Source organism: Silurus aristotelis (assembly GCF_946808225.1).
Source record: "Silurus aristotelis genome assembly, chromosome: 7".
NCBI lineage: Eukaryota > Metazoa > Chordata > Actinopteri > Siluriformes > Siluridae > Silurus > Silurus aristotelis.
The window spans coordinates 25008921-25036722 of NC_139580.1; the positions used below are offsets into that span (position 1 = coordinate 25008921).

The 27802-nt window shown below is 40.6% G+C and overlaps 4 protein-coding genes across 7 annotated transcripts in view; 1 reads left to right on the forward strand and 3 right to left on the reverse strand.

Annotated features, from left to right (window-relative positions):
* The window catches only part of eps8l2 (EPS8 signaling adaptor L2), a 33486-nt gene extending 29502 nt beyond the window's left edge, over positions 1–3984 (forward strand). For all 3 annotated transcript variants that reach the window (XM_083546313.1, XM_083546312.1, XM_083546314.1), the window contains 3 exons: positions 508–691; positions 811–943; positions 1283–3984. In XM_083546313.1, coding sequence (XP_083402439.1) covers positions 508–691; positions 811–943; positions 1283–1357 — 392 coding nt within the window. In that variant the 3' untranslated portion in view covers positions 1358–3984. The remainder of the gene's footprint in view (positions 1–507; positions 692–810; positions 944–1282) is intronic.
* Positions 1–14020, reverse strand: part of LOC310728702 (uncharacterized protein) — a 43640-nt gene extending 29620 nt beyond the window's left edge. Inside the window, exon 1 of the mRNA XM_083546505.1 lies at positions 12682–14020. Within this exon, the coding sequence (XP_083402631.1) occupies positions 13278–13988 (711 nt within the window). The 5' untranslated portion in view covers positions 13989–14020 and the 3' untranslated portion in view covers positions 12682–13277. The remainder of the gene's footprint in view (positions 1–12681) is intronic.
* LOC310728659 (fatty acid desaturase 2-like) overlaps positions 1–27802 on the reverse strand; it is a 114072-nt gene that overhangs the window by 62033 nt on the left and 24237 nt on the right. The window lies entirely within an intron of this gene.
* On the reverse strand, positions 3980–27690 carry LOC310728660 (fatty acid desaturase 2-like). 2 transcript variants are annotated; one of them, XM_083546434.1, is made up of 13 exons: positions 27235–27690; positions 23685–23947; positions 23243–23353; positions 20384–20581; positions 8360–8461; positions 7645–7770; positions 7278–7338; positions 7075–7151; positions 6849–6946; positions 6634–6730; positions 5443–5522; positions 5181–5306; positions 3980–4287 (listed from the first exon to the last, which is right to left on the reverse strand). In XM_083546434.1, the coding sequence occupies exons 2-13, from the start codon at positions 23892–23894 to the stop codon at positions 4236–4238; spliced, it is 1338 nt and encodes a 445-aa protein (XP_083402560.1). In that variant the 5' UTR covers positions 23895–23947; positions 27235–27690; the 3' UTR covers positions 3980–4235. The 2 variants fall into 2 exon arrangements, with proteins under 2 accessions (XP_083402560.1, XP_083402561.1); XM_083546435.1 differs by lacking the exon at positions 20384–20581 and having other exon boundaries at positions 27235–27560.

The following is a 27802-nucleotide window of genomic DNA, read 5'->3' on the forward strand; positions in this document are numbered from 1 at the left end:
TCCATGAATATGCATTAAATTATTATTATTTTTCTCTGTGTTCTCTTAGAGTTTCTATCCAATAGTATTTCAGCCATCATTTGTTGTCAGGGTGAAAGAAATTTGCCTCGAGGCATCAGAATCAACATAGATGGCACCTATAGCCTGCATCCATAGATGCAGCTGTGGCTGCAGTGAAATGAGACTTGTTGAATTGTGTTAATTGGGTTTCTTGCTTTAGTGATGGCATTCATTTATGAGATACCTGTCTGTGAGGCAGCGTTCTGTTATACTGCATTTCTGTATGATCATGTATGCAGTCATAATAACAGTATTAAGAGGTGGATTTACTCACGTAGGTGTGAAATGTGCTGCAAAACAAATAGTAGGGTGATTGAATGAACATTAATTTGAGACAAAATTATTTTTATTCTGTCTAAACGTATGCAATGTATATTTGGTGTCATATCTATGATGTCTGGCTTCTGCAGCCAGACTTTTACATGTCTCACTCTTTTTCTCTCATAGTCCGCATTCAACAGATGGACGAAGTAAACGATGAGCTGCTGAAAAAGATCACCTCGAGCAAGAACCAACCGGCAACACGCAACTTCAAAGTGGAGCGTCACTCTGGTCCTGCCGTTTCTCTCAAGTTGGATTCGACCCCTGCTGAAGTCACTGCCTGGCTCCACACCAAGTATTTTTCCAAGGCGTAAGTCCATTTTCTTTCTACTTGTCCTCTGAAACTCTGTTAGCAAGCATCTGTTTGGATAAATCTGTATTTAAGTGTGCAAGTATGTGTATGTGTTTAAAACTTTGTATTTTTCCCAGGACGGTGGACTGTTTGGGAATTCTGAGTGGTGCTCAGTTGTTTTCTCTGAATAAGGAAGAACTGAAGGCAGTATGCGGATATGAAGGCTCACGTGTCTACAGCCAGATCACTGTGCAAAAATCCCAGCTAGAGGTCAGTTAACATTCACCCATTATGTAGTGACAAACAAGCAGCCAGTTCTTACCCAAAGCAACCACTTGATATGCCATGCATGTGTACAATCTCAGTTTACAGTATAAATTTCAACTTTTAACTGACTGCTTTCTTAATGTTACTATTTATTGCCATCTATTGGACAGTTAGTGTATAACCAATTACATTATTTCGTTCGTTCAATCATATCGAGAATGTATTTATTAACTGACTAAACTGTCCTTAAATATTTTCATAAATGTAATGCCAGCTTCTCCTGGCAATCGATCTGGTTATAAAGTCATGCCAAATAATTCAATACGTCTATTTGTCTCTCAGAAAAGCCAAGGAGACTCAGAGCTGCAGGAGATCATGAGAAAGCAGCAAGAGAAAATCAGCTCTGCCTCCAAGTGATTGTGGTCTTTTCAAAATATGAATCAAACAATCAGCAATACAAGCTCGTGTCTGTAATATCAATGACTCATAATAATAATAATAATAATAAATGGAGAACATGAATAAGCTTCAGCTATGCTTTTTGCTGAAGTGTATGACCCTGCATTGTCTTTAATGTATTTCCTCTTCATACCGTCACACACTAAGTTTGTATACACTTGATTTGTCTATTTATTTTGTTTTAGAGAGGCCTCTGTCTTAATTACATCAGAACACTCAAAAATAAAAATGAAGGGAACACGTTAATCACATATTTGATCTCAGTGAATGAAATAGTCAAGTAAAAGTTTCTTACCTACATACACTGTGTAATTCGTTAAGAACTGAAAGGTGTGACAATAGTCAATGGTAAGACCAAAATCATTAAAGAAAAGAGGGCTAGATTCAAAATCACACCGAAAAGTCAAAAATGTAAATAACAAGCTGATTCAACTGAGGCAATTGGTAAGTCAGTAGTGTGCCTGTATGCTCTTTTAACAATTTCTGATGCTCCTGATAAATTGGCAGATGGTGTCTAATGGGATCTCTACCCAGACCAGGATCAGGGTATTAGTGAGTTCCTGGACAGTCTGTGGTGCTACTTGGTTGCTTTGAATGCTTCAAGACAAACTTCTTTGAGGCACAACTCGAATAAGGCCTAGGGAGCATGAGGGCCAGGCAACAACATCAATGCCTTTGTCATTCAGAAGCTGTCTACATGCAGAGGTTGGGTTTTTTTATGCATCGGGAGGAACCCAATGCCCACTGCACCAGCATTAAGTCTAAAAATGGGTCTGAGTATTTAATCTCGATACTTGACAGCAATAAAAGTGCTGTTATTGATCACGTGTCCATCTGTGTGACCCTTAAAGGATTTTTTTCCCCCAAACCATCACTGGCCCACTAACCATGCTGGATAATCTGGCAGACAGAATAAGACAATTTCATTATCTGTCACATGTGCTCAGTGTTGATGAAGAGTACAGGGACCTCTCAATTCTGGTGTTGTTTGGCAAATGTCAATCTAGCTGCATGTTGCTGGGCAGTAAGCAACAGTCCCAATTATGGAGGCTGAGCCCTCAGGCCACCCACATATTCTGCTTCTGACAGTTTGGTCCAAAACACACACCCCAGTAGTCTGCTGGAGGCCATATTGTAGGGCTCTGGCAGTGCTGCCGGGTTGTTGCCTGTTCATGGCCCTGAATAGCTCTCTTATATAATGGCTTATCTCTGGCCTATCTTCTCCATGCTTATGAAACTGTGCTGGGAGACACTCCAAACCTTCTTGTGATGGCCATACTAAAGGAGATTATGTTCAAAAAATCACATATGTGTTGATTAAGTGTTCCCTTCTTTTTTTTTTTTTTTTTAGCAGTTTGCTTGCTTATTGTGTGTAAAATATTAAGCATTGTCTCTGCAAAAAGGTGTGTATGAGAGACAGAATTTGTCAATAGTGGTGTCAATGATTTATTTTCTAGTGTTTCAAAATGAATGTTTTGCATTCTGCATTTCATCACATTTAAATGCCATTTTTAATCTGGATATTTGTTTGTCAAAGGTGACTCATTTGTAAAATGTACAGTAAATAATTCTGTCTGCAGATCCAATGTTCAAATGCTGATTTCTGTCATGAAAGTATGATGTAGCTGGTAGCACCTCACAGCCCCAGAGTTTGGTTGCTCTCTGTGCAGTGTTTCAGATATTCTTTCGGTGTCCGTATGAGTTTACTCCATTTTGATCTTATCACCCAAAATAAAAGCTAGTATATTGACCGGTTATGCTAAATTACCCTTAGGGTTCAATGAGTGTGAAAATGTATGTGCATGGTGTCCTATTCAGGGTATATCCCCTCCTTGTGCCCAGTGTTCATAGGATGGTCTACGGATCGACCCAGACCATGATAGATCAGGTTACCGAAGATGACTGAAATAATGTACAATGATGCAGGAACATAATAAATTCTGCTGATGCTAATGTAATATATTTGTTTGTTTTATGGTTTCGAAATTGAGTTAATGTTTTACTAACAAATACTAGCTTAATGTAAATGAAGTAAAAGGCAAGGTGTTGACATTTGTGTGAACATTATACACAGCTATTTAGTCACTGGTTGATTTCCAGAATGCATATGGGGAAATCTGCATTAATGACTGTGAGTCATAATATTGTCAATAATAACATGTAATAATAGTCATGATAGAGTACTGTAGAGCTTTAATAACAGTCATAGCTGGCCTTGAGGTGTGTTTTTCTGGTATGCAACTGTGGTGTTTCAAGAAAAACAACCACTGAACCAGCACCAGTGGTGCTCAAGGCTCATTGATGCATGTAAGCAGCAATTTTCTTAGCTGAATCAAAATTATGTTTTATGTGTTTTACTTCAGTTTGGGGTCTGTATATGTTCATGTACATGAAAATATTGGTATTATCATATTTGTGTATGTGTGGTTGTGTGTGTGTGTTTATACACTTGAATACTAAGAGTAACAGTTAATATTGTAATTGTGGATCGATCATTTGCAACCTGTTGTAGTCTGTCTTGATTTTCTTTTCTTTCTGATATTTGTAAAAAAAAAATACTTTTAATAAAAAAGCACAGAATACTGGAGCAGTTTAGGATTTATTAGGTAATTTAAAGTGTAAAAAAATCATTGAAATTTCTAATTATAGTAACATTATAATTTTATATAATAAGTAAAAACATTTTTTATATTATTCTTTATAAAAATTAATACCTCTAACCTAACCTAACCTCTAATCATTAGGTTTAATAAAGACATTCATAATGGTCAAATAATAAACCTCCTATGTCAGTGGTAATAACACAGAGACAGTCTGTAATGGATGAATGGGCGACTCATTTGTGCAGGTAGGCATCTAGCCACAGTTCACCAGACTTCTTTAAAGATCTGAAATGGACATGGAAAAAAAATCTAAACACTTAGTGGTATGTGTCTGATTACATAAAATCTTGGACATGTGAAGCAAATTTTAGTACTTATGGAGTCTTCCCTAATATATGAATCAGGCTGGAGGGAAGGCACATAGAAAGCAGCCAAATATAAATGATCATATTTTTTTTTCCTATTAGTAATGTGCTATGACATGAACCTACACCAAAACTCATGTAAAATCTTTCCAGGAGCCTGCTGTGCTCCTGAGAAGCATTTATATGACACCGTGCAACCATGGAGACCTCTATTCCAGATCATTTAAGCTCTTATCCAGATACAGGAGTAAAGACACAATGCTCTCAATGGTTTACAGCAATGTACTCAAATTGTTACAGACCGAGCCATGATAAAGACATGTTTGACCTTCGCCTCTACTCCCTCATGCCCCTCCTTATGCCACTGTTCCCTTATCAAGACAACACCCAAGATTACACTATAACTAGAGATGGGTAGGACTGTGGGCTATGGGTAGGATTCATGGGAAGGACTGGGTGGGTCACTGCTAATAAATATAAATTTATATACAGTGAAGAAGAATCAGGGACCACATGGTTTAGATTATTATGACCAGAGGGTGAGTGTGACATAGAACAGCCTTGGGAAAGGTTTATTCACTTTTTTGGTTTCCATATTTCTTATAAATTACAGTTTTTTTTTTTTACTTTTTACAAGAATGGTTTTAGTCTTACATGCTCTACAAATAGAAATACAAAATGGTGTTATTACTTCTGTTAAAACACTATAAATACACTAAAGCATTACTAGGTGTTCTAGTCAGCAAATGAAATAACAGGAATGAACATTTTTGAAGAAACATTAAAATCTTAGAATGTATTTCAAATACATACCCAATGATGTCGGACATGGCTTCGAACAGGCCTTTGACCTGATACTGAACTCCATACTTCTCGCAAAGCTCTCGAAGGAGAGGAGCCACATAAACATAGTTATGTCGAGGCATTGTAGGGAAGACGCTGGGGTGGGTGGAATGTAGGTGAGAAGAGATTGTGGTGGAAGTAAACAGAAAAGATATGAGCTTCATACATAAGCATGTTGCTAATATTTATGTTTTATGAATATAACCCCAAAACACAATGGTATTCCACTTACTGGTGCTCAACCTGGAAGTTGAGATGACCAGTGAACCAGTCGTTGAAGGCTGACTGCTCAACATTACATGTAGCGTTCAACTGAACAAAAAGCCACGAAAGTACATATATATTACATCCAAAAGATAAAAAAGACATATATACTAATCTGTTCTCCTTCAACATACTTCTCTGGTTCATGTCTGAATGTGTTTCGAAAGAAGTGCAGATGATAAAGATTTTACACATTCTATACATTTGGTTCTGGCAGACCACCCAATTTTGAGGTGAACAGAAGTATCGGAACATATAGCCTTTAAGTAAATCCAAGTAAGTATCACTTATTTGTTTGCATCTCCCCTGCTTGCTATAGCTTCAAGCCGAAAAACTTTTGACACCAACAAAATGTTGCATTCTTCTTCCTTCTTCTTACACTCACACTTTCATACACAATGTTAACATAATGAATAAAATAAAAAAATATATATACAATTAACAGTCTAAAGCATCCGTGTCTGACTACATTTTATTAGCCTCAATTAATAAATAACATTCAGGGTGGTTAAACAAAAAAGCAGTCATGAAAATAGAGACGGCATCTAGACGATCTATTTTAAGCATTGTAGCAACAGCGCCCTCTATGGTCACAACATATGATGGTCACAGAATCTAGTGTAATACCGGAGCAGCTAAGGTCCGCTGTCATTACGAAAACGGCCTCTAGAGGACAATCGCTGACGCCACGTAATGTTTGTTTTTACAACTGAGGCTGCGCACTGCACAGAGAGTGCACTGTGCACAGAGAGCACTATATCACAATTATTATTTCTAAGTTATCATTTATAAATAATATAATTGTATTTATTAATGAATATATTATTATTTATTTTATTTGGTACATTTTCATGATTCAGAACAGTTTTTTTTATTATTGAAATAAAGTCCAGTACTAATTTAGATGGAGTGTTATGCTTGTTTTTATCCAGTATCCATTTAAAAAATGAGCCATCGATTAATTGGATATCGGCAAGTACAATTTAACCTAGCTATCGGTATTGGTAAAATATACTATCAATTGACCTCAATTATTAATGATACTGGTGAGGATCCTCTACAACCTTTACAGTCATTAAAAAATATGACTCAATGTTGATATTCTTTTAAAGGACACATCCTCAAATATCAGTCGTGGGTTCTTTAGACTTGAATGTACCTGCATACTGAGCCAGTCTTCATGTTTTTCATAGTCAATGTCCATGGGAATGTGGTTCATCTGAGTCACCCACACATACCAGTGACTTTCTAAAAACCTAAACATCACACAGTAACAGAAGTAACAACATTTTTTTTCTGGCATGTGCAGGATTGTCATATATTCAAAATGTGATCTAAATTAAATCTTAAGGGAAAGCCCAAAAAACACCTTACCGTACAAAACTCTGAAGCAGTACTGCCCCCAGGAGTCCATAATAGGGAATATAGCATAAGAAAAAACGTGTATAGTAGGACAGATACCACACGAATTCCTCAACAAAAAAAAAGAAAAGCATTATTATAAAGTAGCTCAGTAGGCAATATATGTTGAAGGTAAATATTTATTCTAATATAATAAAAAAAAAAAAAAAAAAAAAAAAAAGCAACTCTGGCAACTTACAACCCAATCACGTTTTGACCACAGAGTCTTAAAAATGTACACACTGAAGACCACTGGTATGAGCATGGGAGGGCCAACTAGATAAGAGAAAAGTGGGATAAGTCGGATAAGTTATTTTCAATTTAGAACATGATTCTAATAAATAATTCTGAGCAATATATGCCATTATACTGGCCTAATGAATATAGCACTGAATGACATACTTAAAAAAAAGTAATTGTGCTGGTGGTTATAGGGCATGTGCTTCAACTTTTTAATCCCGTACTGTAACAATAAAAGAAAGAGAAGGATAATGCAAAAGCAATACAATTCATAGTCTATGCAGTATGTGTAGATGACCGACCGACCGACCGACCGACCGACCGACAGACCGACAGACAGACAGACAGACAGACAGACAGACAGACAGACCGACAGACAGACAGACAGACAGACAGACAGACAGACAGACAGACAGACAGACAGACAGACAGACAGACAGACAGATAGATAGATAGATAGATAGATAGATAGATAGATAGATAGATATGAGCATGTATAAACAATGTTAAAAGTATCCAGTGCATTTACCTCTACAGGCTGGACGTTCCCCAGTACTAGTATTTGCAGTGTGTTGAGGTCAGGGTCCTTACTTAACACATTGGGCTTAGAATGATGCTGAAAGTGTTGAAAGTTCCACCAGTGTGCAGAGGCTCCCTATATATGCAAACATACACACACTGTTCGATTTACTGCAGAGAAAAAAAATTGTCTGTTGTCTAGACAAGTGTTTTAATGGTTGTAGATATTGACTTGATTAACCCTTTCACAGGAAATCATATACATCTGTCAATTTTTGCTATTTATTTATGCACTATAATTATCATACAGATACAGGTCACATCTCAGTGACTTGACCATGACCATGGCATGTTTACTGGGTTAGTTAGATTAAGAAACTAAGACTCCAAAGATTTTTATACAAAACACTATCTAAAGACTACACCGTATGGTGTGCAAAACCGAAAACATCACATAAGTAGCTGTGTTGTGGCTGAAAATGCTTTGTTAAAAGAAATCAGATGTGAATAGCTAGCTTCAAGCTGTCAAAAAAGTGATAGTAACTTAAAATACACTCTTTGCATATGTGGTACGCAGAAAGCGCAAAATGTCAAACCTTCAGGGTAACTCTAAAAGACCACATCAGGTTTCATTCCTGATAGCATAGAAAATGAATTGTTGTGGCATGCCTTGTGTCTTGGTGCGGTATTCAAACAAATTAGTGGCTGAGTGCAGGATATGGTACCTTCAGGTGTCCAATGACAAATTTGTGCGCCAGGTGATCCAAGGTTGAATTTTTAAAGACTGAGAGGTGGCCAAGATCATGCTGAAGCCATCCAGATTGTGCCTATGTGTGAAAGAAGAGAAGACACGCCAAATATTGTTATCTCTTTTAATGAAAAATAAATACATTTAAATAGATACACACTATGTAAAAAATAAATACATAAATAAAATTTATTTCAACCCAGGTGGCTCACATTATCACACTCTCCCACAATCTAAATATAAACAAGACAAAGGTAACATAGCAACAAGATAGATGACATACATGTCACCACTAGATTTTGTACATTTAAAAATGTGTTGACATTTAAATGGAGAACTACCTAGGTTAATGCAAGTAAATTGTGGGGTGCCAAAAGGTTCAGTATCAGGACCCCTGCTTTTCACAATATACATTGAAAAATATAATTAGAACGCATGGGATTCGCTTCCACTGTTAGGCCGAGGACACACTCTATATATCTCATCAAAACCAGGCAAAACATCTCAATTGACCGGGTGAACTGAGTTTGTTAAAGAATTAAAAGATTGGATGACAGAGATTTTGCTCATCTGCCAAAAAAACAATACACAAAAGCTCTAGTATTTCAACTTGCATTTGTAAGGATGTATTCGTTCAACAGTAAAAGACCTGGGAGTTACTCTATACAGCAAATTCTCTTTTGAAAATTATATGTCACACATTACAAAAACAGCCTTTTTTCACCATTGAAATATTGCTAAGCTGAGAAACATGTCTATATCTGATTTAGAGAAGCTCACCCATGCATTTATGTACCCCAGACTGCCACTATTGTAATGCATTAGTAGGTGGTTGTCCTGCATCTTTAAGAAACAAGCTACAGTTTGTCCAGAATGCAGCAGTCAGAGTTCTCACAAGGTCGAGAAAATATGACCATATAACCACAATCTTATCATCCATACACTGGGTACCTGTTAAGTTCAAGATCGACTACAAACTATGGCTACTTACTTACAAAACCCTAAATGGTTTGGCTTCCATGTATCTCTCCAGTCTTCTAACATGCTACAATCCGTTACGCTCCTTTAGATCTTAAAACTCTGGACTTCTAGTAGTTCCTAGAATAGCAAAGTCCACTATAGGTTGTAGAGCATTCTCACATTTAGCTCCTAAACTTTGGAAAAGTCTTCCTGACAGTCTTTGGGGCTCAGACACACTCTCCCAGTTAAGCGTGGATTAAATACGTATTTTTTTAGCAAGTCCTACACATAACACACATCACATATCAAAATCACATTATTAACTTGTGCTTGTTAATATTATGAACAGCAGCTATGCTAATTAATACGCTAAATAATGCTTCTTTTTCTATATCCATCCCGAGGCATCCTGAGGTTGCGCCAGCTCCAGTCGTGTCCCACCTTATGAATATTATGGACCTTCAAATAAGTAGTTGCCGACCCCGCATAAATGTCGAACCATCTAGAGATGTACCAGCACTGTTTGAATCACATCATGTCGAGTTTGGACATTGGACCTTTTTGAATGTTTAAAGGCTCTGACATGGGGAACCTGGTGTTGGATCTATGATGATCTCAAATGTTAAACTATTTTATGAGTTGCTCAGTAGCTCCTGGTTACACAACGTTAACTGACTGTGTAAGACTGTAGAAAGGACATTACTCATGATCACACACTCCGGTGCTCATGGTAGTTCTCACTCTGGTGTTTTGTATGTTTTTTTAAGATTTATAATCACACTCTTAACCCAGTTATTAGGGTTCCACAAGCCAGTGCACTCTTAGTGCCCTATCCTAAGCCCGGATAAATAGGGAGGGTTGCGTTAGGAAGGGCATACAACGTAAAGCATGTGCCAAATCAAATATACAGATCACGAAAGAGAAATTCATACCGGATCGGTCGAGGCCCGGGTTAACAACGACCGCCACAGGTATCTTTAGCCAACAGGGTACCGGTGGAAATTGGGCTACTGTTGGCCGAAGGAGGAGAAGAAGAGGAGGAAGACGTCTATAGAGATGGCAGGTGTCAGGTGAAAGAACGTGCCGGAAAACTGAAGTGCAATCCACAAAGGTTTTTAATGGAAGAAATAAAGAGCAAGGCAGAAAATGGCAAAACCGCAACAAAACTCCAGGTTCAATAATCCTTGTGAAAACTATGGGCAGACAAAACACACAGAGTCCTGTAACCAATAATTATCTTAAACAGAGTGTTAGGATAGTCTGACAGTGTTCTTAAGCCCAAGCTGTAGAACGGACAAAGAACTGGTGGGAGAACGGGGTTTAAGTAGAGTGCAAACTGATAAGGGCCAGGTGTAGCTGATTAGTATGTGGGAGAGCTGCTTGGAGTGACAGGTGGAGGTGTGGCTGGTGGATCCCTGACAGTACCCCCTCCCCCAGGGGCGGCTCCTAACGCCCTAACCCTGCGCCTGGGCCGGCCCTGACCCCGGGGCGCCGGACGGAGTGGATGAGCAGCGTGGAACTCCTCCAGGAATGCTGGGTCCGATATGTCGTGTCTCACCACCCATGACCGTTCCTCGGGACCGTAGCCTTCCCAGTCCACAAGATACTCCAGGCCTCTGCCCCAACGATGAGAGTCCAGCACTTCTCGCACCGAATATACCGAAGGCTAATCCAATACCTCAGGCGGAGTGGGCCTGACCTCACTGGATCGTTGGGCAGTCGATCGGGTGTATGGCTTGAGAAGTAACACGTGGAAGGTGGGGTGAATCCGGAACTGTGGTGGGAGTTCCAGCCGATAAGCTGCTCAATCCTGAATGGCCCAATGTACGGGGGGCTCAGCTTCCTGCAGGGGAGCCGCAGTCAGAGATCCTTGGTGGACAACCAGACCCGGTCTCCGGGCCTGAAATCTGGGGCTTCCAGTCTCCGTGCATCCGCCTGTCGCCGGATCTCCCTCACTGCCCTGCGCAATTGAGTGTGTGCGCAATTGAGAGGCCTGTCGACACTCTTGAGGAACAAAGGTACAGTTCCCAGGGCAACCAGGGGATGCAGGTTCTCTCTGTGTGGCCGCGCGGATGGTCTCGTCCAACTCCCATATAATTGGGCTCAGGATGAGCGTATGAGGCAAAATGGGCCCTGGCTCGGCGGGTTCTTCAGGCCCATAAACCCTGGAAAATGCATCGGCCTTACCATTCTTAGACCCTGGCCGGTAGGTAATACTGAACTTAAACCGGGTAAAGAAGAGAGCCCATCGTGCCTGACGGGGGTTTAAGTGCTTGGCCACACAGAGGTACTGGAGGTTCTGGTGATCCGTGATGACAGTGAATGGATGAATGGCCCCCTCCAGCCAGTGTCTCCACTCTTCCAGGGCCAGCTTGATGGCTAGGAGCTTTCGGTTCCCAATATCATAGTTCTGTTCGGCCGAGGACAGCTTCTTTGAGAAATAGGCGCAGGGGTGGAGCCGAGGGGGATTCCCCGACTGCTGGGAGAGGGTGGCCCCTATGCCCGTGGATGACGCGTCCACCTCGACGACAAATGGGAGCTGGGGGTCAGGATGGTGAAGAAGTGGAGCGGCACAGAACCTTTTGCGTAACTCCTCGAAGGCCCTCTGTGCCTCTGGGGTCCAGGAGAGAGTCTTGGCTTTTCCCCGCAAGAGGGACATGAGTGGAGCAGTAACCAGGCTGAAGCCCCCTATGAACCGGCAGTAGAAGTTGGCGAATCCTAGAAACCTCTGGAGCTCCTTGATCGAAGAAGTGGGAACCGGCCAGTCCAGTACTGCCGTCACCTTCCTCTCGTCCATTCTGATACCTGCTGCGTCGATGATGTAACCCAGGAACTGTACCTCCGAGCAATGGAACTCACATTTGGGGAGTTTGAGATATAGCCGGTGTTCCTGCAGCAGTTTTAGGACTTGGGTGACATGGTCGTGATGTTTTTGCAGCGTCGTGGAATAGATCAGGATGTATACTATCACGAACCGGTGGAGGAAGGGACGGAAAACCTTGTTCATGAAGTTCTGAAAGACCGCCAGAGCAATGGAAAGACTGTACGGCATGACCTGGTACTCATAGTGACCAGAGGGGGTAATGAACGCCGTCTTTCACTCGTCCCCCTTACGGATGCGCACCAAGTTATACGCACTTCTGAGATCCAACTTGGTGAAGACGCGAGCCTCACGCAGATCCTCTAGGGCTGCTGGGACCAGTGGGAGTGGATACGGAAGCGGAGATATCTGTGCATTCAGGCCCCTGTAGTCGATGCATGGCCGCAATCCCCCATCCTTCATTTTCCACAAAAAAGAAGCTGGACGCTGCCGGAGAGGAAGACTGGGTGATAAAGCACTGTTCAAGTCAAGTCAAGAGGCTTTTATTGTCATTTCTACTATACACAGTGGTACACAGTACACAGTAAAAACGAGACAACGTTTCTCCAGAACCCTGGTGCTACACTAAACAACAACAAACAAAACAACATAGAGCTACAACACAAGTTACATAAAGTGCATCGAGTGCAACCTAGTGCAAACAGTGCAGACAGACAGACGACACAAGACAAGACACAAAACCCTATATAGCGCAACCCAGTAAACCTACTGTATACTTGATTATACAGTACTGTACAAGAAAACTGTAAAAACTATACCCCAGAAGTGAGTATAAACAGAACAATGTAGTGCAAAAAATACAGCAGCAGTCGAAGGTGCAAAAAACAGCATGTAAACAGTATAATACAATGATAATGATAAATGTGCAAAAACAGCAGTTGAGAGTGTGGTACAGTCGAGAATAATAAATAATAAATAAATGGATGGTGGTGGAATGGATTGAGATGAGTGACGAGTGTGTGTTAAGTGTTAAGTCCAGGAAAAAATTTTACAGTTCGTTACTCACATTTGAGTGCGTGTGTGTGTGTGTGTGTGTGAGAGAGAGAGTTCCATTTCATTTCTGTGTATGAAGTAGCCTGATGGCTTGTGAAAGGAAACTGTTGCACAGTCTTGTTGTGGCGGCCCGAATACTTCGGAACCGTTTTCCTGATGGTAGGAGTGTAAGAAGTGTGTGTGAGGGGTGTGTGTGATCATCCACAATGCTGTGTGCTTTGCGGATGCAGCGTGTAGTGTAAATGTCCATGATAGAGGGGAGAGAGATTCCGATGATCTTCTCAGCTGTCCTCACTATCCTCTGTAGGGTCTTGCGATCCGAGACGGTGCAGTTCCCAAACCAGGCAGTGATGCAGCTGCTCAGGATGCTCTCAATGGTCCCTCTGTAGAACATGGACAGGATGGGGGGAGGGAGGTGGGTTTTCCTCAGCCTTCTCAATAAGTAGAGACGCTGCTGGGCTTTCTTGGTGATGGAGCTGGTGTTAAGTGACCAGCTGAGGTTGTCTGCCAGATGAACACCAAGGTTTTTGGTGCTCTTGACAATCTTCACTGAGGATCCATCAATAATCAGTGGAGATTGGTCGCTCTGTGCTCTCCTGAAGTCCACAACCATCTCTTTCGTTTTGTCCACGTTCAGAGACAGGTTGTTTGCTCCACACCAGGCAGTTAGCCGTTGCACCTCTTCTCTATATGCTGACTTGTCGTTCTTGCTGATTAGACCCACCACCGTCGTGTCATCAGCGAACTTGATGATGTGGTTCGAGCTGTGCATTGCTACCCAGTCGTGAGTCAGCAGAGTGAACAGCAGTGGGCTGAGCACACAGCCCTGGGGGGCCCCCAGTGCTCAGTGTGGTGGTGCTGGAGATGCTGTTCCTGATCCTGACTGACTGTTGGAGGGCCTGTTGGATGTAACCCTCCATTTCTCGATGTTCTGGGGCTAACAGGGGGTAAACCCGACCCTTCGGCAGCTTGGCTCCTGGTATCAGGTCGATGGCGCAGTCCCATGGCCGGTGTGGGGGTAACTGAGTGGCGGCCTCCTCACTGAAGACGTCAGAGAAGGCATGATATTCCTGTAGGATCTCCACCTGAACTGGCTGCGGAGCTCCTTCCACCTGAGTTGTTGCCAGGGTCAAGGTTGTGCGGGTGGGAGTTGGGAGTAGATGATTTCTGCTGGCATGCGGGGCTCCACTCCAAGATGTCGCAGGGGTCCCAGGAACACACGGGGGAGTGCTTGGCTAGCCAGGGACGACCCAGAATCACGTCCACTGTAGAATCCTCCAGCACGAGAAGTTGTATTTCCTCATGGTGTAGCACCCCGACTTGGAGGACGATGAGTGAAGTATAGTACTTAATCTAGCCTTTTCCTAAAGGTCGTCCTTGGATGGTCTGGACAGCCAATTCCTGAGATCCCCTCTGCCGGCGTAGCTGGAGGCGTTCTAGACACGCCTGGGAGATGAAGTTCCCCGCGGAGCCAGAGTCGACTAGGGCCGTGACAGACAGAGAGAGAGCGGGGGTTACCAAGGTGACGGTAAGCGTAAACAGGTGAGTAATTTCAGAGGACAGCGTAACAGCACTCACCGTCCGCCAAGGAGGCCGAACTGGACATTGGGCCACGTGATGTCCCCTCTCTCCACAGTAGAGGCAAGCTCTGGTCGCCCACCGGCGCTTCCTTTCCTGCTTTCCTGCATGGGTTCAGGTTCAGGAGCTGATGACACTGCCACTGCTTGAGCTGGTTCAGCCTCAGGAGCCTCGCAGGCTGCCAGGTGTTGAGAAACACGGATGGATCCCTGGATGAAAACTTCCAATCCCAGAGAATTGTCATACGTGGCCATTGCCAACCGAAGCTCCTGCTTTATTAGCACATCACCTGCCCACCAAGGGCGAAAGAACACTGGACCACTGCTATACAACATTCAAGAACAGCTACTAGGCACAACCACGTCCACCGTTTGGGAAATCGGACCATGCCACCATCTTCCTCATGCCTGTTTACAAACAAAGGCTGAAACAGGAAGCTCCGGGTCAGAGGGAGGTCGCGCGCTGGACTGACCAATCGGTGGCCGCTCTGCAGGACGCTTTGGATGATGCAGACTGGGACATGTTTCGGCACAGCTCTGATGACGTCAACATGTTTACGGAAGCGGTTGTGGGATTCATCGGGAAACTAGCGGATGATACGGTGCAAAAAACCACTATAAGAACGTTTCCCAACCAGAAGCCGTGGGTGGATAAAACCATCCGCGATGCTCTGAGATCCCGCTCCGCTGCCTACAACACGGGGCTCGCCACCGGAGACATGGAGGAGTACAAGGCTGCGTCTTACAGTGTTCGCAGAGCGGTGAAGGATGCAAAGCAGCGCTACGGGAGGAAACTAGAGTCACAGTTCCAACAAGGTGGCTCTAGGAGCCTGTGGCAGGGACTAAGGACAATAACGGACTATAGAACACCATCTTCCAGAATGGTGGATGCGGACGCTTCTCTGGCAGACGAGCTAAACACCTTTTACGCTCATTTCGAGGCTGCAGCTAACCATGCTAGCGGCACAACCAGCGTGCACGCCGAGAGAGCCGGAGAGGTAAACACATTCACCATCTCGGAGCATGACGTGAGGAGGGCATCCAAAAGAGTGAATACCAGGAAGAAGGGCAACGGACAGATCATCCATGCTGAGGTAACGCGCAACGAAACTCCAGGTTCAATAATCCTGGTGAAAACTATAGGCAGACAAAACACACAGAGTCCTGTAACCAATAATTATCTTAAACAGAGTGTTAGGATAGTCCGACAGTGTTCTTAAGCCTAAACTGTAGAATGGACAAAGAACTGGTGGGAGAACGGGGTTTAAGTAGAGTGCAAACTGATAAGGGCCAGGTGTAGCTGATTAGTATGTGGGAGAGCTGCTTGAAGTGATAGGTGGAGGTGTGGCTGGTGGATCCCTGACAGCAGGGAAAGGAGAAATGTAAGAGAGTGGAGGTTAGGGTTGGTACTCTAACACAAAGTTAGCTGATATGATGGAGAGGAGAAAGGTAGATATGTTTTGTATTCAGGAGACCAAATGGAAAGGGAGTAAGACCAGGCACATTGGAGGTGGGTTTAAACTGTTCTTTCATGTTGTGGATGTAAAGAGAAATGGTGTAGGGGTGATTCTAAAGGAAGAGTACAGTAAGAGTGTAGTGGAGGTATAGAGAGTTTCTAATAGGGTGATGAACGTGAAACTGGAAGTTAAAGGGTCGATGATAAATGTCATCACTGCTTATGCTCCACAAGTGGGTTGTGAGATGGAGAAGGAAAAATTCTGGAGTGAGTTAGATGAAGTGGTGGAAGGTGTACCTAGGAATGAAATATTGGTGATTGGGGCAGATTTCAATGGGCATGTAGGTGAAGGGAAATGAGGGGATGAGGAGGTGATTGGTAGGTATGGCTTAAAGGAGAGGAATGTGGAAGGGCAGATGGTGATAGATTTTTCTAAAAGGGTGGAAATGGCAGTGATGAACAGTTATTTTAAGAAGAAGGAGGATCATAAGGTGACATATAAGAGTGGAGGAAGGTGCACACAGGTGGACTATGTTTTATGTAGGAGATGCAACCTGAAGGAGATTGGAGACTGTAAGGTGTTGGCAGGGGACAGTGTAGCTAGACAGCATCGGATGGTGGTCTGTAGGATGGTTTTGGAGGTGAAGAAGAAGAGGAGGAGAGTGAAGACTGAAAGAAGAAGAAGATGGTGGAAACTGAAGGAGGAAGACTATAGTGTAAGATTCAGGGAAGAGGTTAGACAGGGGCTCGGTGGTGGTGAAGAGGTGCTGGATGATTTGGCAACTACTGCAGAAGTAATGAGGGAGGCAGCTAGAAAGGTACTGAACACACATCATTCCCTTTAATTCTTAAGTTCAGTAAAGCAGCGTTTAAACAAATTTTATTCATGAACAGACGTGAGGGAAGAGGGGACAGTACCCAGTCCTGGAGCTAGATATGGGAGTGGTGATATAGGTGAACACTTGGTGAAAAGGCCACCCACAGAGTCAGGCCAGTAAAATGGAACCATCTAGTGAGTTTACCACCTGGTTTGGAAATCAAATGCCAGTTGAATAAAAACTTTCTTTCGGCTTCTTCCATTAGGGGTCGCCACAGCAGACCAGCCGCATGTTTGATTTGGCATATATTTTTACGCTGGATGCCCTTCCTAACACAATCCTCCCCATTTATCCGGGCATCGGACTGGCACTAAGAGTGGCTGGGGTTGGTTCCCTGACCGGGGGATTGAACCTGGGCCGCAGCGTTGAGAGCGCCGCATCCTAACCTCTAGACCACCAGGGAACCTCAAATGCCAGTTGAATGACAGTTGAATAATGTAATGTAACAAAGAGTCTCTTTCAGCATTTTGGTTAATACTTATTTTGCAAGGAAACAACCTAGGTTTGGATGGGTCAGATAAAGTTAATATACACAAAAAGTTCTAAAATTTTCATCCTGTGAGAGGTTTCTGTGCTTTTGAAGATTCCAAAGGAAGCAGCCCTCAGATGTTAATGAGGATGTTCCAAGCCTCAGAAATTTTTTTCTAATTTAGAAAGGAAATCTGACAGTTTCTGTGCACCAGTTAGCAGTTTGGAGTATTCTGCCTTCCTGGGGAAGGTTGAACAGGTACCTTCTACTGTACCATCTACTCACTCCATAGTGCTCCAGTTGGACTTCAGTGCTTATGCTGGTAAAGATGAAGGGGTGTGATGAGGAGGAATGGCCTCTCAGATCTGAACCAGAACAGTTAAACTTTATTAGAATTATGTGCAAGACACAGATTGTCAATAACAAACACTTTGTTTCTACACAAAAGTGTCTGTAACGAGATCTTTGTGCCAAAGGGTTAATGACATGAGATCATATGTTTCGGTCACTTCGGTAAAAAGATGGGCAGAGATGCCACCAGTTGTTAATGGGCAGAGATGCCACCAGTTGTTAATGAGTTTTCTGTGCACCGCATGGCAGCTCAACATTGACTTTAAATTTCCAGACCATTTATAGTTAGTAAATGTGTGTGGTGACATCAGCAACACCCAGTTATACTGTAGGTACACTACTTTTTTCATTATACAGTATATGCTAGCTAGCTAGCTTTTTAAACATTAAGCCGGGTAATTTAGTCTGGGTACCTTATAAGGATGCCCTTTTCTTAGTTTCTGCTAGAGCTCTACCAGGCATGTCTCACTGCGAATGGAAACCACTGGCCAGCCCCAGGACTTATATGGAATACTATATATATACAGTGGGTACGGAAAGTATTCAGACCCCCTTAAATTTTTCACTTTTTGTTATATTGCAGCCATTTGCTAAAATTATTTAAGTTCATTTCTTTTCCTCATGAATGTACACACAGCTCCCCATACTGACAGAAAAACACAGAATTGTCTTTTTGCAGATTTATTAAAAAAGAAAAACTGAAATATCACATGGTCCTAAGTATTCAGACCCTTTGCTGTGCCACTCATATATTTAACTCAGGTGCTCTCCATTTCTTCTGATCATCCTTAAAATGGTTCTACACCTTCATTTGAGTCCAGAAATTTTTGATTATACTGATTGGACTTGATTAGGAAAGCCACACACCTGTTTATATAAGACCTTACAAATCACAATGCATGTCAGAGCAAATAAGAATCATTAAGGTAAAAGGAACTGCCTGAAGAGCTCAGAGACAGAATTGTGGCAAGGCACAGATCTGGCCAAGGTTCCAAAAAATGTTTTGCTGCACTTAAGGTTCCTAAGAGCACAGTGGCCTCCATAATCCTCAAATGGAAGACGTTTGGGATGACCAGAACCATTCCTAGAGCTGGCCGTCCGGCCAAACTGAGCTATCGGGGGAGAAGAGCCTTGGTGAGAGAGGTAAAGAAGAACCCAAAGATCACTGTGGCTGAGCTCCAGAGATGCAGTCGGGAGATGGAAGAAAGTTGTAGAAAGTCAACCATCACTGCAGCCCTTCACCAGTGGGGCTTTATAGCAGAGTGGCCCGACGGAAACCTCTCCTCAGTGCAGGACACATGAAAACCCGCATGGAGTTCTCCAAGATGGTGAGAAATAAGATTCTCTGGTCTGATGAGACCAAGATAGATCTTTTTGGCCTTAATTCTAAGCGGTATGTGTGGAGAAAACCAGGCACTGCTCATCACCTGTCCAGTACAGTCTCAACAATGAAGCATGGTGGTGGCAGCATCATGCTGTGGGGGTGTTTTTCAGCTGCAGGGACAGGACGACTGGTTGCAATGAAGGGAAAGATGAATGCGGCCAAGCACAGGGATATCCTGGACGAAAACCTTCTCCAGAGTGCTTTGGACCTCAGACTGGGCTGAAGGTTTACCTTCCAACAAGACAATGACCCTAAGCACACAGCTAAAATAACGATGGAGTGGCTTCACAACAACTCTGTGACTGTTCTTGAATGGCCCAGCCAGAGCAATGACTTAAACCCAATTGAGCATCTCTGGAGAGACCTAAAAATACCTGTCCACCAACGTTTACCGTCCAACCTGACAGAACTGGAGAGGATCTGCAAGGAGGAATGGCAGAGGATCCCTGAATCCAGGTGTGAAAGACTTGTTGCATCTTTCCCAAAAAGACTCATGGCTGTATTAGATCAAAAGGGGGCTTCTACTAAATACTGAGCAAAGGGTCTGAATACTTAGGACCATGTGATATTTTAGTTTTTCTTTTTTAATAAATCTGCAACAGTGTCAACAGTGTTTTTCTGTCAATATAGGGTGCTATGTGTACATTAATGAGAAAAAGAAATGAACTTAAATGATTTTAGCAAATGGCTGCAAAATAAAAAAGAGTGAAAAATTTAAGGGGGTCTGAATACTTTCCGTACCCACTGTATATATATATATATATATATATATATATATATATATATATATATATATATATATATATATATATATATATATATATATATATATATAATGTTTATTGTCATAGAAAGATCTAAATGAAAAAAGCTGAATGATTTAAAAAAAAAATTATAGATATTAGTTAGTAGGCTTAAAGTTAAAAGAAAAAAAATATTTCATGTTTGTTTGTTTTCAAAAGTGACCCTTGATCAACATCATTTCCATACTTAAACAATGCTTATTATTAGAACATTGGTGATGGTGTATCTTAAAGATAAAGACATCCTACCTGTACAGTGGCCAGCATGACAGCAATTAGAAGTGTAATTATCCAGCTATTTCCAAAATGCCACAGCAGTACCAAAGGCAAGGCCTCCAAAAGCAGAATGTGGCCAATATATAGGATATAAAATAATGGTTTAGTTCGAAATAAGCCCTGGGCCTCTAATCGCTTACGCAAGGCCCGGAAATCTTCCACCAAAGCAGCCTGTGGAAAAAATGAAATAAAAGTCAGACTCATGGCCAGAACTATACTAAGGTCCAGAAAACAGTATTATCAAAAGGGATTTTTTTCTTATGCGTGTGTAAAAGAAGGTTTTGTGCTAACCACTGGGCACTGGATTAATTACTATACTCCTTCATGTAACTATTCCACTATAGTAACTATTGCTTCAGAACAAATGCCACTGTCATTTTATTTATTAATTTTTAAAGTTAGTGTCTTATTTTAGAGCTTAAACTTAAAAGATCATTTTAATCATAATAACAATAATAATAATATATTATAATAATATTAAATATTAATAATAACTCAATGTAATTAAAATGTCTAGCAAAAATCAACTAATGTAGTACATAAAATATTGTGATAGATTAATGGCATATTAAAAAAAATAGGTTGATGCATACAAAATATCTAAAAAATAAATATATTTTTATTTAGAGCCATAATGTGTGATAAGTGATGAAAAAAAACATCTAGGAAATTAAATAGTGTATTTATATACTTAGAAAAGGTGTACAAGTGTAACTTGCTCGAACTTGCCAGCTCCACTGGTTAATCTAAACATATGCTGTTTTTTGCACCACTCGACTGCTGCTACTGCTGTTTTTTTGTACTGCATTGTGTTTGTTTAGATATACTCTCAGTTATAGTTTTTATAGTTTTCTTTGCGCAGTACTGTAAATTCACAGTATACAGTAGGTTTACTGGTGGGTGCTATCTTGGGTTATGTGTTTTGTCTGTCTGTGTGCACTGTCTGTCTGTACTGTTTTTCGTCTGCACTGTTTGCACTAGGTTGCATTTGATGCACTTTATGTAGCTTTGTGTTGTGTTGTAGCTCTATGTTGTTTAGTGTAGTACCAGGGATCTGGAGGAACGTTGTCTCATTTTTACTATGTACTGTGTACTACTGTGTATAGTAGAAATGACAATAAATAAATAACCTTGACTCTCTAGACTTGACTCTATAGACAAAGTGTTATTGTGGAGAAAAAAAGACCAGTGGACCAAAGTAACCTCAGTCAGTGTCCCACGCTTTATAAACCCAGTCAATGGCTGAGTCTGAACCAAAAGAAAAACCTCACCTGATACTGCCTAACTGACTGGCTTCATTATGTTCAGGAAACCAGCAGGCCATTTACAGTTTCTATAGCAACAGACTTTTTTTCAACTTTAAAGTACTTCACTGCGATTGTATCCACACAGCTAAACTTTAGATTAAGAGTATAGACAGCTAGACATCCATGTCTAATTAAATATCCTCCCAACTGGTTTGATGAACTGACTATGAGGCAAATTAAAAAAATTGCGACTGATTCAGAATTGCGATATCTTGGCAACGGAATACTGACAAATTTTGAAAAATACATTATAACAAATATGTAATATCTTGCTTTCTATTTAATAAGCAGTGGTGGACAGTAACAAAGTAAATGTAATTCATGACTGTATCTAAATAGCTTTTTTGCATATCTGTATTTACACTTAGGGAGAATTTTACATTAACCTCACTACATTTCTAAGTCAAATATCTTATTTTTACTTAACTACATTTTGCAAAATCTGTCATTCCTTGTTATTAATGAGCGAATAAAAAGTTAACTGGTCAAGCACGCAGCAAGCCACCAATCAGGGTGAAGTGCACGCTCTGTTTTGAACTGGTTTTGATTGACATAATGAATGGTGGTATCTACTTATCACCTACATAGTTTAGCATCAGTTTAACAGCAAGCAGAGCATTTTGAGAGGAATAAATGATAAAAGAAACTTCTGACTCGAACTTGTCAAACACCCGTGGCCTTATTTGCATCTTTTTTGAAGTAATTAAAAAGAAGGTTTCGCGCCCATGATAACTTTAGTAGATATCAATCAGTGTTTGACTCGCTAATATCATTCTGTTAATAGATTGGTGTTCTAGAGTAACATTGGAGCCTTTTCACATAAACTTAATTAAGTAAGAGCCTTGTGACATAAAAAGTAATAGGAACATAAATCATAGTACTTTGGATACGTAAATACATTTGAGAGCAAATTCTTTTACTAAAGTGAAAGTTTTAAGAAACACTTTTACTTTTCTTAAAATAATATCTTTCAAAGTGTATCTTCACTTTAACTCAAGTGCATGGTTTGTGTACTTCTTGTGTACTTTCTTACTTCTTACTTACTTGTGTACATCCACCACATGTACCAAGTGATCTAAATTACTCTGTGACATGGAATGCGATGCCAATGTTGAAGTCACTGGCAATTTGTAATTTATAGGTCCAGATGTTAGACAGACATTGATACATTTTATTGTATGTAATTTCCAAAAACTACTTGTATTGCATAGACATTAACCTTTATTAACTCAATATATATCTGGGTGCTGGTGAGGAGACATCAACCCATACTTAAACCTAGCAGATTTAGGTCCCTCTAGTCCCAGAATCTGGGACAGTGCATATTGTGGAACCAGAACCTTACAGTTGCGCAGATTTGTGAGTGGTCAGGGTAGTCTGATACATGCTTTTTTTTTTTTTTATTAAACATGGCCTATAACTGTTTTCATGTATAATAATAATGTCAACTTAATTTGAAATCAATGTGTTCCTTACTATGTTTCTAATCAATATACATTTGTGTGGTATGTAAGTGCAGGCGTACGTTTTTGCCGTGGTCTTGACTTGGCTCTGTGAGTGCCAACTCTCCCATAAGAAGCGGCTTCATGAACTTCCGCACAAATTGCAGATCCGGATGGAAGGCCATAAACGCATCCTGCACAAAGCTGCACTTTCATTCAAGGTGTCCGCAGAGTGCAATCATATATAACTATCTGCAAGTTGCTACTGAGTAAAAAAAACACCTTATTTGGCGACCAAAAAAATATTGATTTTAACCCTGTTATGTTTGTCCATTATGACGATCAAATTCTTAATTAAACAAAAGTTAAACAAATGTCTGACCATGTCATTAAACATGACCTTGTTGTAATGAATGGCCTTCCATATAAAGCAATATTCAGTGCCTTAAATAAGATATGATGACCAAGATACCCACATAAATGAAAAAGATTGAACTGAAAATATCTGATGAAGTGGCTAGTTACCGTTGCGTCTTCTCCAAGATAATGCTCAAGAACTCTGTGTCCTCCAGGATGTCTTTTTGTCCACTCACTCACATTGTACACTTTCCTCTCGATCACCAGCCACTGATCGCCTGTGCGATTGTGTTTCTGCACCTCCTCCCAGGTGTACTGTGGGCATAAGTTGCTCTCTCCTGACCCCAGCTGGTTGCCCCGTTGTCCTCCACCCCTCATTACTCAGTCTCAGCACCGTTTCTCTGACCTGAATCACGGCTTCACTTCTTCTACTGCAAAATCAAGCACCTTAATTTTAGCTCCACATTTTATCTGGGTGAATTTTATTTAATTTTATGAGAAATCAGTACATTCAGGCAGGATGGCAGAAAAGCACACACATTATATGATCCTGTCACAATCAACCAGACAGTCAGACAAATAGACAAATAGACAAATACACAGACAGACAGACAGACAGACAGACAGACAGACAGACAGACAGACAGACAGACAGACAGATAGATAGATAGATAGATAGATAGATAGATAGATAGATAGATAGATAGATAGATAGATAGATACATACATACATACATACATACATACATACATACATAGAACTAAACAATCAAACAGTTTCATGATTTCATCACATTGTTCTTATCTGTAAAAAAATTTGCTTTATTTTTAAATATTTATGTTTCACACTTTTTATTAATAAACCTTTTAGAGTACATATAAATTATAATGGCTCTATTGTTTTTTTAAGATAACCCATTCCTATAAAATCCAACCTGGTTTAGGAAATAATAAGAGCTTTTCATATCAGCTAATCCGTTTTGCCAACACACAAATGGCCTACTGGGTAGAAATCTTCTACTGAATTCAAAGAATTGTATTCATATATTTAATGATTGGAGGGTTTGTACAAGAAATCTGGTATTCCAGAATCACACCAAGTTCATTATTTACAGTTCATTTATTGAATTGACATAAACAAACTTTTGTAAAAATTATTTCTTTAATATTACCAGCATTAACTGACAAAATGCTTAATCTGGAAAACTTTTTATATTAATGATCCTACTAAAGGTAATACAAATCAATAAATGAAGACAAATAAGACATTTCATACATTTGAGTCAAAAGGCCTGCTGCTGAGGACACGCTTTGAAACAATTTGCAGAAAATATCATTTAATATTTAAAAAGAACCTTCTTGTGTTCTTCTGCAAACTGTTTGAGGGCTTTCTTGTGAGCCAGCTTCAGGAGAGACTTACTTCTGAGACGACGGCCATGCAAACCGACTTGTTGCAGTGTACGGCATTTGGTCTGAGTACTGACGAGCGAAACTTCCGTTTCTGCAACCTCTAAAGCAATACTGCCAGCACTCATGCCTCTGTTTTTTTTGTAGCCAGCTTCTACATCTGACACACAGCACAAGGACTCAACTTCTTTGATGGACCCTTGCAAGAATCCGTTTTGGAAAACCTCTGTATGACCCTGGCCACTGTACTGTAACTCAGTTTAAGGGTATTACCTATCTTTTTATTGTCTAGGCCATCTTTGTGGAAAGCAACAATTCTAGTTTTCAAATCCTCAGAGAGTTCTTTGCCATGAGGTGCCATGGTAAACATCCAGTGGTCAGTATGAGAGAATTGTACTGAAAGCACCGAATTTTAACTGTTCTAATACATACAAGACATGTGGCTCTGCATGGTTAAGCGACGTACAGCTGCTATCACTAGGGGTGTACTCACTTTTTTTGCCAGCTATTTTTGCAATAATGGCTGTATGTTGAGATATTTTTCAGAGAACAGTAAATCTGCACTGCACAAGCTGCACAGTGACTACTCTAAAATATATCCAAGATTAATTTTTATAGTATTGTCCCTTGAGAAGATATGCTAAAATGTGAGGGGGTTTACTCACTTTTGTGAGATTATTTAATCCACAACAGTGGATTATGATGACAGTGATAGCAACAAAACTCAACTGATGATCCAAAAGAAATCAAGCCATATACAGCATATACCCAAATCCCTTTTTTTTCAAAAACAAAACATGAATTACATTACAAATTAAACTTATAAAAATGTAATCCATAAGAGGATGTACATTTTAGCATCTCATAAGCATTTGACTTTCAGTTAGTAAAGCTGGGAATTGTTAAAGACAGCCTCATACTCTTTTAAACATACTATGTTTAGATATGCGGTATATACTGTACTTGACCACATCCAGCTGCATAGACAATTTGGTGAAAATTAAGACATATAAAGTAAAGACATTTAACTACGCATGAGACAATTCAAAGGGGAAACAATATAGTGGGCTCGCTGTCACTGAGCCAAAGGTTAGGTGCTTTTAATGAGGTGATTAACACAGACATGTGCAAAATGCAAAGTATTATGATAAGAAGTGCAACATAAATGGTGCAATCAGCTGAAATATGAAATACATTGTTCAAGATTACAAGAGAGCATAAAATTTATGCTTGGTTTTGCATCGCAAATCCGCATAACCAATGAAAGAAAGTGGTACAAAATGTGTAAAGTGAATTAGTCATTATACTGGTGTTAAAACACTGGAAAAAAACTGTTTTGCATTGTTTTGGTTTTTATTGGTCAAAATTGATTTAACCTCTACCAAAATAACTTCTCCTTTCAGGTCTAAGAAATTTCTTCCATAATTTCATCATTATTTTGCAAGTTTAAGTTTCCTGTGAGCCCTTTTAATTATGCAGTTTTGTGAGTATCACTAAGGTATATGAGCTGTATTGTGAAGAAGCTCTGCACTATACAGGTGACCAGCATTCTTTAAACGTGAGTATGACCTTTTAACCGGGAGAGATGGTTTAGATCAGCCTGACCTACGAAACCATTTACACATTGTACTAAAAGACTGATAAATGAGGTCCATTGTCATAATACAATTATTTAAAACCTTTTATGCAATCACCAGTAAGTTCTTTATACTTACTCATCAGGGTCATGGTAGAACAGGTGCCGATTCTGGGAATGATCGGCTTCAAGTGGGAATACACCTTAAATTAACAACGGGAAGGTTTTGCATAGCAAATTATCTTGCATGTGTTTCGGAGATTGGAGAAAACTTGGAAACTGAGTGACAGCTAGCACACACGTGGGGAACATGCATGTGAAAATGGAGATGTGTGGTGCAAGGAATAATACATTAAATGTTTTACTGGAATACCCAGTATTATTTACAATGGAAAATAACAGACATGCTCTTTTGTAATCTACTCATATAAGTACAAGCTGATTAATAATAATAATAATAATAATAATAATAATAATAATAATAATAATAATAATAATAATAATAATAATACAGTGGGGTTCCTATGCCAGATGTTTTCCAATGCACCTGTTCTGGGGAGTCTGAAAAAGACTCGATTCATTTGCAATGGGCCCAAACGCAAAATGTCACTGGTAAACAAAGCAAATTGAAGAATTGAGAATCCCCCATATTATATCCCAGTAGATTCCTAAACATCACACAATGCTGTACACCATAATTGCTTACTTTATTTGCAGTGAATGCATTGTACTCACTTGTCAGGGTATCACTTCCGTGCACGTAGGCTTGATGCGTATCTAGCTGCTCAGTCCTCCGTGATGAGTGGGTGTTTGCGAGCGCGCGTGCATGCGTGCGTGCGTGGGTGAGTGTGTGTGTGTGTACAGTGTTATCATGTGCACCGCTGCTCTTTCATATCGGGTCTCAGGAATGCGCTCCTCTCCTGAGTTCCACACTGATCATTCGAGCGCTCGTGCACCAATCCGCGCGCGGCCTTCTGTCCAATCAGCTCTCCTTAACCATTCTACCAAGTTTATTTCTCTCTCTCTCTCTCTCTCTCTCTCTCTCTCTCTCTCTCTCTCTCTCTCTCTGTTCCGCTCTCTTTCTCTCTCTCCTTTCTTTTTCTCTCTCACACTCTCTCTCTCTTTCTCTCTCTCTCTTTCAATCGCTCTCTCTCTCTCTCTCTCTCTCTCTCTCTCTCTCTCTCTCTCTCTCTCTCTCTCTCTCTCTCTCTCTCTCCCCTTTCACATCACAAGTACATTTATTTAATTGATTGATTCATTGATTTGTTTGTTTGTTTATTTATGTTTTTCGCACAAGAAATGG